The 12951-nt window shown below is 32.4% G+C and overlaps 1 protein-coding gene across 6 annotated transcripts in view; it reads left to right on the top strand.

Moving 5' to 3' along the window:
- Positions 1–12951, top strand: part of ZMYM4 (zinc finger MYM-type containing 4) — a 136180-nt gene that overhangs the window by 83071 nt on the left and 40158 nt on the right. For 5 of the 6 annotated variants that reach the window (XM_037149262.2, XM_037149263.2, XM_053660312.1 and 2 more), the window contains 4 exons: positions 1188–1249; positions 1595–1765; positions 8424–8508; positions 8740–8995. In XM_037149262.2, the coding sequence (XP_037005157.2) occupies positions 1188–1249; positions 1595–1765; positions 8424–8508; positions 8740–8995 (574 nt within the window). Of the gene's footprint in view, positions 1–1187; positions 1250–1594; positions 1766–5563; positions 5908–8423; positions 8509–8739; positions 8996–12951 lie in introns of those variants that run through there. The other variant, XM_037149265.2, reaches the window with a different exon arrangement.

The raw sequence follows: 12951 nt of genomic DNA, 5'->3' as shown, positions 1-12951 counted from the left end.
TTCCATTCTTGAATATATCATATATTTTCCTCATGCCTCCTTTTTCTCTTACTGTTGCATTTGCCTGCATGCCATTTTCTTTCTTTGTATATGTGCCTGTAAAAATACTTCTTATCCAGCAATGCCTTAACTCATAAACTTCTTCTACACTGTAGTCATACTTAACATTTTTACATCAAGAATGAATTTTTCCTTATCTGTATTTTCATAGCATTTTGTTCATAGCTCATTATAGTTTATTTCATACAATATTATAGTTCTTACTTGTTCTGCCTTTCATAGTGGTCTAGGAATTTATTGAAGGTTAGATTATACCTGTGATTCATCTTTATATTCTTGGGTACAGTGAAAATAGTAATGTTTCAATAAATGTTCAGTAAATGCAAGGGAAAGTAAGGTGTAGTTTACCAAACCTTAAATTTCTTCTGACAATACTAAGAAAAATACAGTAGAAATAATAAATTAGTATTGTTAAAAACAACAATCACTTTAAGTATCCATTACGTAAGAAGGCTGTGCAAGGGTATACTATATTATTCAGTATACATTTTTAGTATTCCCTGTAGGGATATTGAGTATTAACGAATGTACTTATCCTCAAGGATTGTAATGTCTAGTATTAGAAGGGACAAGTCAAGTATTAGCAGTGTCAGTCAACAGTCGAATAGCATAAGATTTAATTTATAATTAAAGACAGTGGTGGGAGAGTTTGTCATAAGGCAGTACATGAAAATTTCCTTCAGATAACTGAAATAGTGTTTTAGGTATTCTTAGAGATGATTTTTAACTTATTGGCCAGGAATGGTTTTATAGAGGACAGGTGAATTTTGAACTGAGCTGTGTCTGGAAGACTGTATAAAGATTAGGATTAGAGGGGATTTGCAATGATATAAGTAGAAATGGAGAAGAACAAACACAAGTAATTTTCAGAGCACAGCGAATAAAGTAATCACTTTATTTAGGTTTGAGCAAGGAAAAGTGTTCCTTGAAGCTAAGAGTTAGGTGGGGCCAGATTGTTTACTTTGAAAGAAACTACCTTTGAGTGTTTTTTGGGACCCATCTCATGCTAATGAGCATCTTTGTTGGAAAAGAGAGGTGATTATCAAATGATAGCTTTTTAGGTCACTCTTTATAAGATTTATTATTCATATACATGTGTTTGTTTTGTTTTGTTTTTCTTTCAATAGCTAATCAAGTTGAAGAAACATTACATACTCATTTACCACAAACCCCAGAAACAAACTTTAGGGTAAGTTTTCAGTGTGTATGTAGAATGCTGTAACTGTGGCAAGTGTCAAAGTTTTTTTAATGTCACTTTCTAAACTGTAACTATATGTAGTAGGTGGAGTGCTGACTTTTTATTTGCTTTATTATTTTGGAAAGGGCATCTTGGAGATGTTCTAAGAAGTCTTAGCTCTTAGATTCTATTTGTATTTGATATTTAGACATATTTCACATTTACTTTTAGGTTTAGGGACTGTGATGACTGTCCATAGAAGTCTTCATTTCCAGTGAGTTTTTCTTTGGGTGTTGAACCTGAAGAGGAATAATTCTAAAATCTGAATATTTATTAATCATTTATATTGTGTTTTAGGATTCCAGCTATCCATTTGCCAATAAAGAATCCATTGGTTCGGAACTGGGGAATTCCTTTGCATCAAATATTAGAATTAAAGAAGAACCTTTGGATGATGAGTATGACAAAGCAATGGCACCACAGCAGGGACTACTAGACAAAATTAAAGATGAACCTGACAATGCTCAAGTAAACATTTCACCTTTTTTTTCTCCCCTTCTTTTCCTTTCACATATGAATTATTCATTTGAGAGCGGAAGTTGCTGATTAAGAAGTGAAGTAGTTTGTTGATAGGGTAAGAGGAGACTCTTAATGAAGGTTGAGGCAGTTTGAATGATCTTTTGAGAATAAAGCTAAGGAATCAACAAGAGTTATATTAAATGTTTCCTGAGTAGTAATTAAGGCTATTATTCCACTTTGTTTCTAAATACCACTGTTCTCTGATTTTTTTCAATTTCAGTGCAGAATTAGGGAAATGTGAGTCTTCAAGGACTCACATTTGTCTTCTTGGTATAGAAGACATGGCTGAAGGTTTATGAGTTTATGGTTTGACTGAGTTTATATAAGGTAAAGCTTTGCAGTTTCTGTTAATGAAGTATAGGCTATGAATGGATTTAAGTGTTTTTCAGAAGGGAATAATGGACAGGTTATTTTTGGAAGGGTTAATTGATTGAAGAACCAGTTCATTGGATCAGTGACTAGAAGGTAAAGAAGGCTTTGATGGATAATAAGGGATAGACCAAATTTGGGGTCTTTTGAATGATAAGGTTGAGGATAGAGCTCTGCTATTTTAGTGTAATTCTGGTTGTAAAAGTCAGAGATCCTGTAAGTTGGCAAAGTTATTCATGCAGTTAATGAGGTTACAGTGGTTGGGATGGAAGAAAGAAATTAAATCAGATATTATAATTATCTTGGAATGTAGGAAGGGGAACAAGGGATGAATATACAGTAGCAGCAATTATTTGAGGGTGATCTATACTTTATACAGATTAATTAATTCAGAGGCTGAGAAATTAAAGATAGTATGAATTAGCTGTTTCTCTGAAATGACCGTTGATATGGAGAAAGCTTATCCTTCCATATCTTCCCATTATACTATGGGGGTTGAGAATGTGAGACTTCTGTGTAAGAGATTATTTTCATTCAGATGTCTTCTTTGAGCATGGTTTCACAGCTTCAGCACTGCTACTTTTTGGACCAGATAATTCTTTATTGTGAGGGGCTGTCCTGTGCACTGTAGGCTGGTTAGCAATAAAGTTGGCCTCTACCTACTAGATGCCTCACCCCCACTAAATGTCTCCAGATGTTACCAAGTGTCCCCTGGAGTGGGGAATCATCTGTTAATGAGAACCACTGTTTTGGAGTAGGGAGGTAGAAGAATAGGTGATTTATACATGTAGGTGATTTGTAGGGTCAGATTGTTCATTTAAGCAAGAATTTCATGATGCCCAGTGGAAGGGAACTGTGTAGAGTAGTGATGATAAAACTGTAGGAGTTGGATGGGTGTGATTGTAAAGAGCTGCAAAGAAGATGATAGAGAAGGAGCATTAAAATATTTTGAATAGAAGGTAGATTGAAAGCATATTTAATAAAAGCAGGCAAAATGGAGATCTTGGATACCCGAATTAGGGATAAGGAAATGTCCTGACATTCAGAAAAATTTCATGTGGGAGTGTCTCAGAAAAGTACAACCACATATGTATACAGGACACATCTCCTGTCTCTTTGTATACCCCTGTGTGGACATGGGAAATCCATAAGAAATCATAATGATGGTGAAGTACTAAAGGCATCCTATTCTCGCTGTATGTGAGTCCGTGATACTCTTCTTGGGATTAAAAGGCAGTTACAGCAAAGACCGAATACATCGGGGAAGAGGGCATCAGGAAGGATTATTTGTACTACTGTTCTGAACATAATCAGAGATTCTAGTGTCTGGTAAATACTGTAAGATGGAACTGTCAGGACAGAGAAGCATCTTCAAAACATCTTCATTTTTTTTTTTACTGTATTCAGAATGTAATATTATATTACAAAACGCTGAATTTGAGGTTTCATCGTGATTATGGTGCAGAATTTCCCCAGAGGCTCTCACCACCTGGTTGATTGGACTCTTGAGAACCAAGCCAGGAATGTGTGTAGATCCTGGACACAAGGTCCAGAAGCATTCTTCATCATGACCCTACAGTAAGACATCCTGGTGTGTGAGTGGGTAAAGCTCCTTTTCTCTGAGAAGTCCTCTTTATCAGCTACACCAACCCTATAGGAGCACATCTTTGATAATTCTTGCAGAAGTCTCTAAGGAGACTTCATGTTAAACTATGATTCTTTCTTTTCTTTTTCTTCCTCTTCTGTCCTACTTCCCCACCTCTCTGTATTCTTCCCTCCTCCCCTTCTCTCCCTTCCTTCCTTTTCCTTCTTCATTGTCCTGTTCTTCTAGGTATTTCTTCCTCATGAGCATTGGAAATCTATATTCCTTACTTTTCAGTACTGCCTAATGCTTTATCACTCATTCATTTCCCATAGACTAGAAAAGGGAGTTTCAATATATTATTTTCTTATAATAAAACAGTACTATTAACCTGAGGCTCATAAAATACTGATAGATTTTGCTTTTGACCATTAATTACTAGTAGTAGCTTTTCTCATGGTTTAATAAGACCATAGCTCTAGCTCATGGCGCTGTGTCAAAACTTCCCTTGGCTTTTTTCTCTTTGCTTAACTTGCAGTTTTCCTTTCAGCTCACTCCCTGATTCTGTTTTTTACACAATTTATTTTAGTTTTAATTTCTTTACTTCCTTGTATAAATCACTAAGTACTGAAATATGTGTGGATAAATTTCACTAATTTATTAATTTGCTGTTGATTATTCTGTTGTGATTTTTCTGGGTTTGTTCGTTGTCATCTTCCTGTCTCTGTTACTGGCATAACATCATTTGGCCTCCTAGTTTCATTTCTTCATTCCAATCCCATTGCATGCCACCATAATATTTTCTGTAGTATTTTTATAGTCACAGATGCTTTTACATGTACTGTGTTGTTTCATCCTCTTATTTCAGAAGGCCTGAGTAAATGATAATAACTCCATTTGTAGATAATGAAACTGAGGTTCATAGAAATTTAGTTAGTTACTAAAGGAGCCAATCTGGGGCCATCATCAAGTTCTTGCTATTATTAGTCTACCAATCTTTCTGTAAATAATTTTTTTTAAAGCCTAGAAGAGGTTTTAAAATACAAACTTTAAAAAGCTAGAGAAATTACTTTTCCTTTTCCCTTTTTCAATAGGTCCTAAAAGCTGGACATTGAGTAAATGTTACATTAAAATCATGATCTTTTCTTTTTGTGCATAATAAAAGGAGAGCTAATCTATAATCTTTCATTGTAATAAATGGATTAGAATGGGAAAGCAAATTAATTGTCAAAGTAGTAAGCCATATAGTCTCAGAAATTAGAATACAGTAACTAAATATTGGGTCTATTTTTAGTCATACCAAGTTTACTTGGCCGTAAGAACTGGGTTCTTCATTTCTAAAATACTTTCTTGAGATACTGATATGAATCTTTTTTTGGGTAAACAAAAGGAAGTTAAAAATATTAGTAAAGAAATTTTTTGTGTTGACAGCTGTTATTCTGCTTCTAAAAGCTTTTAGGTTATCAGATTTTCACTTTTCAAGTTATTAGTCATTGGTTTGTTATTAATGTTTGTAAACTTAGTTGTTGTCAGGGGATTCTTAATAAACATAATTTTACCTTGAAGGCATTGTGGGGTATATAAACAGAATACTTAAGATACATACTTATTTTACTATATTACATAAATAATCTGTCCTTGAGGCTTATGGAATGTATCAGAAGTTTGGAATGATTGTCAGTGACAGCGAGCAAGAGAGCTGATGGGAGACCATTAAAGTATGCCAATTTTTTTCTTGAGATTACATTTTTTCTTATTTTAAATTTGTACTATACTATATAACATAAGAATATCAGGATTGGTTAATATTTAAAAATCTTTTAATATATAACTTCACCAACAGGTCAAGTAATACTATATATAAATATATAGATGCCAGAAGACATCTCATGTAATTCACTATGCATTTCTTATAATAGATACTCTCTTGATCATGGTAAGGAAATATCTACTTCAGATCAATAACAGTCATTGAATTTAAAACTAAAATGATGGAAATCTACTGTTTGTAATTACTAAAAGAACACAAATTACTGATTCTGCATTATTATTTAACTCTTGTTGGATTTCGACCCAATACATGTTAAAAGAAATTAGAAGAAATAATGGAAAAGGGGAGACAAAATTACATCATTTGCTGGTAAGGATCTTTATTAGAGAATTAGTAGAATTCATAAAAGTTGAGTGAAATAGCTAGTTGAATGTTAGTTTAAAAAAAATTACCCATATTCTATAAATCAGTATTTTCCCAATTAGATAACATGAGGAGAAGATACAAAACCAACTAAAATGTATTAATTATGTCAGATAAAAGACAACTTGAATGAATGGTAAGACATTTTTAAAAAATAAGATGTCAGTTATTCCTCATTAAGGTATAGTTTTTATATAATTATCAGGTTGTGATGTATTAAAAAAGAATATATAAGCACGTACACACACGTTACAGGTAGGTTCTAAAAAATAGGTTGATAGAGGCAAATTCTATTGATTGGTTAAACATTTCACAGTTTGTTTCATTAGAATAGTGTGGTTTCATAAAACCAGTCAGGCTAATAATGATACAAAAAAGATTGCCACTAAAGAGACATTTTTAAAGGCATTTGATACATTAATGGCAAATGGAAGCAATTTACCAGCTATTCAGAGAAATAAAAAGAAAAATACCTGTTATGCATCAAAATAGATAAATCCCAGATGAATTTAAAGCAGGATTTGGCAAAATATCAGTAATGGGCCAGATGCAGCCTGCCCTCTGTGTTTTTTTTGTTGTTGTTTTGCACGGTTTTTGTAAATAAAAGTTTTATTGGAGCATTGCCACATTCATTCATGTACATATTGTCTCTGGATGCTTACTCTATTAGGGCACTCTAGGGTTGAAAATATTTAGTATCTGGCCTTTCACAGGTAAAGTGGGTAGCCTCTGGATTAAAGGAGTATATTACAAACAATGAAACCATGTTCCTACTGTTTTATTGTGGAAGTAGAACTTGGTTAGAAATAGAAGGAATCACAAAGGTAAAAATGTCAGCTTTTTGGCATAAAAAGAAATTTCAGTACATAAAACTTTAGCTCAAAGTACATAGTGAGAAAATGTTGGTAACAGATGCTACAGAGGATTAATATTGTAACATTAACAATACTTTTTTGTAAATGGATAGTGAAAAAGAATTTCAGGTTGAAACACCAGTGGACAAAAGACATTTAAATGGCTTTTCCCCTACAAATTACTAGAATAAATATAATTAAATTTTTGTTTTTAAACAATATGTCATTGTGTATCTAGAACCTTTGTTGTGTACCTGTTTACCTAGTAATTCCACTGTAAGGATCCTTTCTTTAGGATTTAATTCTAAAAATAAGAATATGAGTATTCACAAAGATTTATCATGGAATTACTGATAAAACCAAATGTGTGGAAACAAATGGACCAACATGGGGTTGAGGTTATGTAATCTCAATGCTGTACGTGGCCATCAAATTGGATGGAGCCTGAGTCTAAAGGAAAATCAGTAATACTGATTCTGTCCTTATTTATTTGAAGTTTTGATGTTATGTTCATCACGGATTTTTGCATTTTTGATTTAAAAATATTGCATTAACATATTATTTTACCTTGATTACTGAGATTTTTGATGCTTTAATTTATGCCTGAGGCGAGTACCTCACTCCAATCTCTTTCCTGTGTAATCTATGTCTACTAAAATATATCAGCATTTCTTGAACTTGAGTAAGGTGCAGACATCCCTTATCAAAAAGAAAGGGAATATGTCGGAATTTGCTGAGAATTCCAAGAAATCTTGCAGTGTTTTGCAGATTTTGTTGTGATAAACAGTGAATTAATTTACCACTTTGGGGTTTCACAGTGCAATAATACTAAGTGTAAAAGCAAACAATGGCACTGAAAACTTGTAGTAAGTATATATAACTCAGCTGTATGTGGTTATTTATGATTTGAAACATGTTTACGTTTACGAAACATGCCATTGAAATAAACACACCATTTTAAAAAATATTCTTTCAGAATTCTAAGACTCCCTACAGTGTATATCTATAGACCTCTAGGACTCATGGACTCCAATTAAAGAAAACACTGATATTTAGCCATAGAAGTTACTTTGGAGTAATGTTTAATAATAGGCAAAATTCTCAGTTGATTTCAAGTGATCAGAAAAGTTCTATAATGGTACATTCAGTATAATTACAACCATGTAAAGAAATAAAACCTCTGAATACACAAGGAGAAAAGACTGTAAAGAAATATACCAAAAGAATAATAGTGGTTGTTTTGGGGTGATAGAAATATAATTAGAATGTTTTTCCTATTTCTACTTGTCTAAATTTTGTATAGTAAGTGTGTATTACTTTTATAATAGATAACCATCCACTCAAAATACTGTAGTAACATTAAGAATTTTTAAAAATAATATACAAATATCTGGTAGTACTACAGGCTAATTTGCTGATTTTAACTTATTTCATGTTGTAATTATATTTCGTTGCTGTTTTTTTTATTACTGTTAATGTAGTAAATAAACATTTTCCACCCCTATGTAGCTATAGTAAAATGTCTTCAATGTCTGGATTTCTTTGGATACATTGTATTTATTCTTTCCTCTATATATTTATTTATTTTTTCTCTGTCTCTTTTTTAAGGAGTTTAGTCATGGCCAGCCACAAAAAACTCAAGAGGGGGAACTGAAAATTAGTGCTGTGTTTTCAGTCAGTGGCAGTCCTCTTGGTAAGAAACAGAACTGAATGAATTATACTTATTCTGACCAATATGGGTGAGAAGTATCTGTTTATATTAGTACACTAGGCAGTTCTTTCTGCTATATTAGAATGGTTTTAATTGTGTATTGCATAATTCATATTGGGTTACAAGACTAAGTTCTAGAAGAGAAAGAAAGATGCCTACTTAAAATTCATGGTAAAAGTAAAACATTTTTCTTGCAATTTTTTTCTTTTTAAGCTCCACAGTTGACTACTGGCTTTCAGCCTCCCCTGGCGTCATCTGGCATGAATAAAATGCTTCCTTCAGTTCCAGCCACAGCTGTTCGAGTTTCCTGTTCTGGATGCAAAAAAATCCTCCAGAAAGGGCAGACTGCTTATCAGAGGAAAGGGTCCACACAGCTTTTCTGCTCCACACTGTGCCTCACTGGATATACAGTTCCACCTGCCCGCCCACCGCCTCCTCCCACCAAGAAAACTTGTTCAAGTTGCTCTAAGTATAGCAGAATTCTACATTGTCTTCTGTTATTTCTTAAGATACTTTGTTCTTATCTGTGTACTGTTTAATTTTCTACATTTCCATGTTTTGGGGGGGATTTTTTGTTATTTTGTTTTTTGGGTTTGTTTTTTTGTTTGTTTGTTTGTTTTTTGAGAAATACCATATTATTTAGCACCAACAAGTAACTTGCTTTCATTCTTCCTGCATGCCAGGTACTCTGCATTCTTTTAACTTTAAATTATGTGCCTTTTATATATTAGAGATGCTTTTGAAACTAATCTTTTCATCCTTCTTAGGTAAGATGCTTTATAAAACAAAAACTGTATCATTTCAGGGGGATTATGGCCACAATATTTTGGTTTTAACTTAGGCAATAGATATTTAAACCCAACAAATATTTCCTATTATATAATTGGAATTTATTTAATACTTTAAATGGATTCCAGTATACATATACACACACTTCTTCAAATGGATTCAAGTATATAAATATATATAAATTTATCTTTTCAGTGTCTCTAAACTACCTCAGAGGTTCCATTTCAGTGTTTAACAACAGAAAAGTATGTACAACCTTAGACCTAATAAGACCATCCTGATGTATTGGAATAATATCAACTAATTTTGGCTAATTTTGTAAGGTAATTGATAGAAACTTTAAGTCAGAAAAAGATGTATAATGCTCTTGTTCTGAAACAGTCTGGCCTCTATTATTAAGCTAAACAAACCATAATTTATTAGTTTAGATATTTGTGTGTATAGTTCTTCAGAACTATAGATGCAGCCCTTCTTCTCTGGACAGGGAAAAAAATATTCGCTCTTCTGGTTCAATTTGAAAAAAACATACAGACAAGACACTTAAGAAAAATTTGAATATGGTTAGGTGTTTTTCTGGAAGTTAGTCATATGCACATCTCTTTATGTTTAAAGTTTAATTAGCAAAAAGAGACTTCTTTATACTGTAATTTCACATAATAACTTTCTTTTGTGTTTAATTCTTACTTTATGGACCAGCACTTTTTAAAACTTTAAGCAATATTTCTCTTTTCATAATAATAGTCACAGATACTTTTGTCAAAGATTTCTGAGTGAATTTCAAGATGACCATAGAAAACTCAAGAGAAATTTTAAAATGTATACCCCTTTTTTTTTGTTCTTTTTAATTTTTTGATTATATACAGAGTGGGACAAAAGTAGGTTTACAGTTTGTATGGAAAATAATAATATAAGAAGAAACTTTTTCATATACCTGTAAACCTACTTTTGCCCCACCCTGTATGTTATTTACATCTAAATTTATTACATTCCTTTGATCTTTAGTATTTGCCTAGTGTTATCTGGAAACAGGTAATTTTTACCTACTTGTCATATCTGTCTTGGTCTTACGTAATTTAATTATTCTTTAAAAGTGCATTTTCCTTTTTTTGTTGTTTTATCTTACCCATATATTTTTTGCTTTTTTCAACCTATCATTCCTTGACTCTTCACTGTTTGCCTTTTCATTCATTTTGTTATGCTGCTTTTTTAAAATCCCTTATGCTTTTTCATTTATCCCTTTCACTTCTTTGTTCAGATAGTCTTTACCTGAAGTATATTCTATACTTGAAGTGTGTGTATATGAATACTTGTATATGCCTATCACCTCAGCCTTTTCTTCTTCATTTCTCTTTCTTACTTTTTCCCCTTCTCATTTTACACTATACTTTTTTCTAAGCCTCAGTCTTCAAAACACTGATAATTTTGTTTTTCTTTTTATGTCATTTCAGTTCCTGAAATACTGCTCCTTCATCTCCTTTTCACCGTTTTGCCTTTTTATCCCCTCTTATTTACACAGTCATTAACAACAGTTTTAGATAATCTGGTTATCTGATTATAAAGTTGTTGAATTGGATTATATCTTAAATATAAGGAAATTGTATTTAAAGAATTTTAAAGTGTCACATAGCTGGTTAATTGTGGCACATGCACTGCCCTTCCCCCCCTAATCCATATAGGTAAATAGATTTGATTTGTAAATCCATCTGTATAAGAAGAATTCAGAAGAATTTAATTTGAATAGGTGGAGATAGGAAAGATTTTCTTCTTGATAGTTACTGCTGTTTCTGTAGGAGCAGCACTTAGGTTGAAAGAAACTTTAGTCATTGGAATAATATTTTTATTTTTCTTAATCTTTTATTAACCACGTATCTCAGCACCTTGGATTTAACTTAAATAATATATTTTGGCTAATCATTAATTTTTAGGTTTCCTTAGTCATAGGGACCTAAATGATTTTTTTAAAAAATATATTTCAAATCCTACACAAAAGAGGTAGTAAATTGTAGGGTAATTTTGCTGATATTATTAGAAAGATTACATTTCTTGATATAATGGCACTGAAGGAAATAACTGTATTGGGATTGTCTGTGCCATTTCTGAATTCTTACTATTCTTACTCATTCTCCTAATGAGATTGCTCCTCGTTCTGGCATAGCGTGTAATCTGCAAATTAAGATATAATGTAATTGGGTACTAAGCATACTGGAGAGCAACAGAGAAAGACTTTCTTTTTTGTTGTTTTATAATTCCATTGCCTGATTCATACTCTTTCCTATTTCTTACCTCCTTATTAACCTTTTAGAAAATTTCTGTTTGAGGTCCAGCTCAAATGTTATCTTCTTTTGGGTAGCCTTTTATCACACATACTGTCTGAAATAACTTTTCTTTATTTCTGTTTCTGTATAGTATATTATACATATCCTTTCAAAAATTTTACCCTTTTATATTTTAATAATGCTTTTGTAATGGTATTTTATAAATCATTTGCCTATTTGTCCCAGAATACTAGAACTCCTCGAGTGCATGCTTGTACCATATCTTGACAGTTTAGGCGAGTGCCTATTCAGTACAGTTGCTCAATAAATACCCCTATAAATGAAATACAGTAAAACTTAATTTAAAATAAAACTGTGAAGGCAAAAAAAAATGCATTGTAGTCTGGAAGTGTAGAAGATGAGGTACGAAGTTGTATAATGCAGCACGGTGCAGTATCAGGTATTCCTCATGATTCTGATTTTTTTTTACTGTTATCTTTTATTGAAGCAGAGATATTTGTAATCTTTTCTAAAAAATACTGTATTAGTATATTCTTTTAAAAACTCAGGGTTGAGTAGAACACATTTTTAAAAAAGATTTTATTTGTTTATTTTTCAGAGAGAGGGGAAGGGAGGGAGAGAGAGAGGGAGAGAAACACTGATATGGGAGAGACATCAGTTGGCTTCCTCTCGCTCCTTCTCAACCAACTGGGGATCTGGCCCACAACCCAGGCATGTGCCCTGACTGGCAATCTAACAGGCAACCTTTCACTTTGAAGGACAGTGCCTAACCCACTAAACCACACCAGTCAGTGTAGAACACAGTTTATTTACTGTCATGTGAATATGTACTCATGGGGAAAGACATCTAGAAAATTTCATCAAGGTATTTTTAAAAATTGGTTTTTCAAATGCTTTACATTTAAGCTATCTGATAACTTACTATATAGGAAGACTGGTTTGTGATGAGATAAAAGGTAGAGTGGTAGGGAGCCTTAATCAATATGATTTTAATCTTTATATCCTTTGCTACTGATCCCTACAAAGTAAATTATTTAGATGTGGAAATGTTCAATGTTGTATAATCATGCCAGAATATACACTGTAATTTGAAATTTGTTTTTACTTTTAAAAGATAGCGGTTTTCAAAATGTTTTAAAGAATATTTTGAAAATACAGAAGAGCTTAAAGAATAAAATTAAAAATCTTTTTAAATTTCACCTACTAGAGGTAGTGACTGATAATTCTTGTATATATTCTTTCAATCTAGAAACTCAGTATACTGATTTTCTCAATAGTTTCATGAAGTAAGTCTGTATTGGTCCATTTTATAGAACAGAACTTAAGGATCAAAGCAATTTATCAGTTTATCCAAGAAAAC

This window comes from Artibeus jamaicensis, unplaced genomic scaffold, assembly GCF_021234435.1.
Source record: "Artibeus jamaicensis isolate MK-2021 breed Jamaican fruit bat unplaced genomic scaffold, CSHL_Jam_final scaffold_847, whole genome shotgun sequence".
Taxonomy (NCBI): Eukaryota; Metazoa; Chordata; class Mammalia; order Chiroptera; family Phyllostomidae; genus Artibeus; species Artibeus jamaicensis.
The sequence above is the reverse complement of the archived record's forward strand: the minus strand, read 5'-3'. Positions and strand labels throughout refer to the sequence as shown.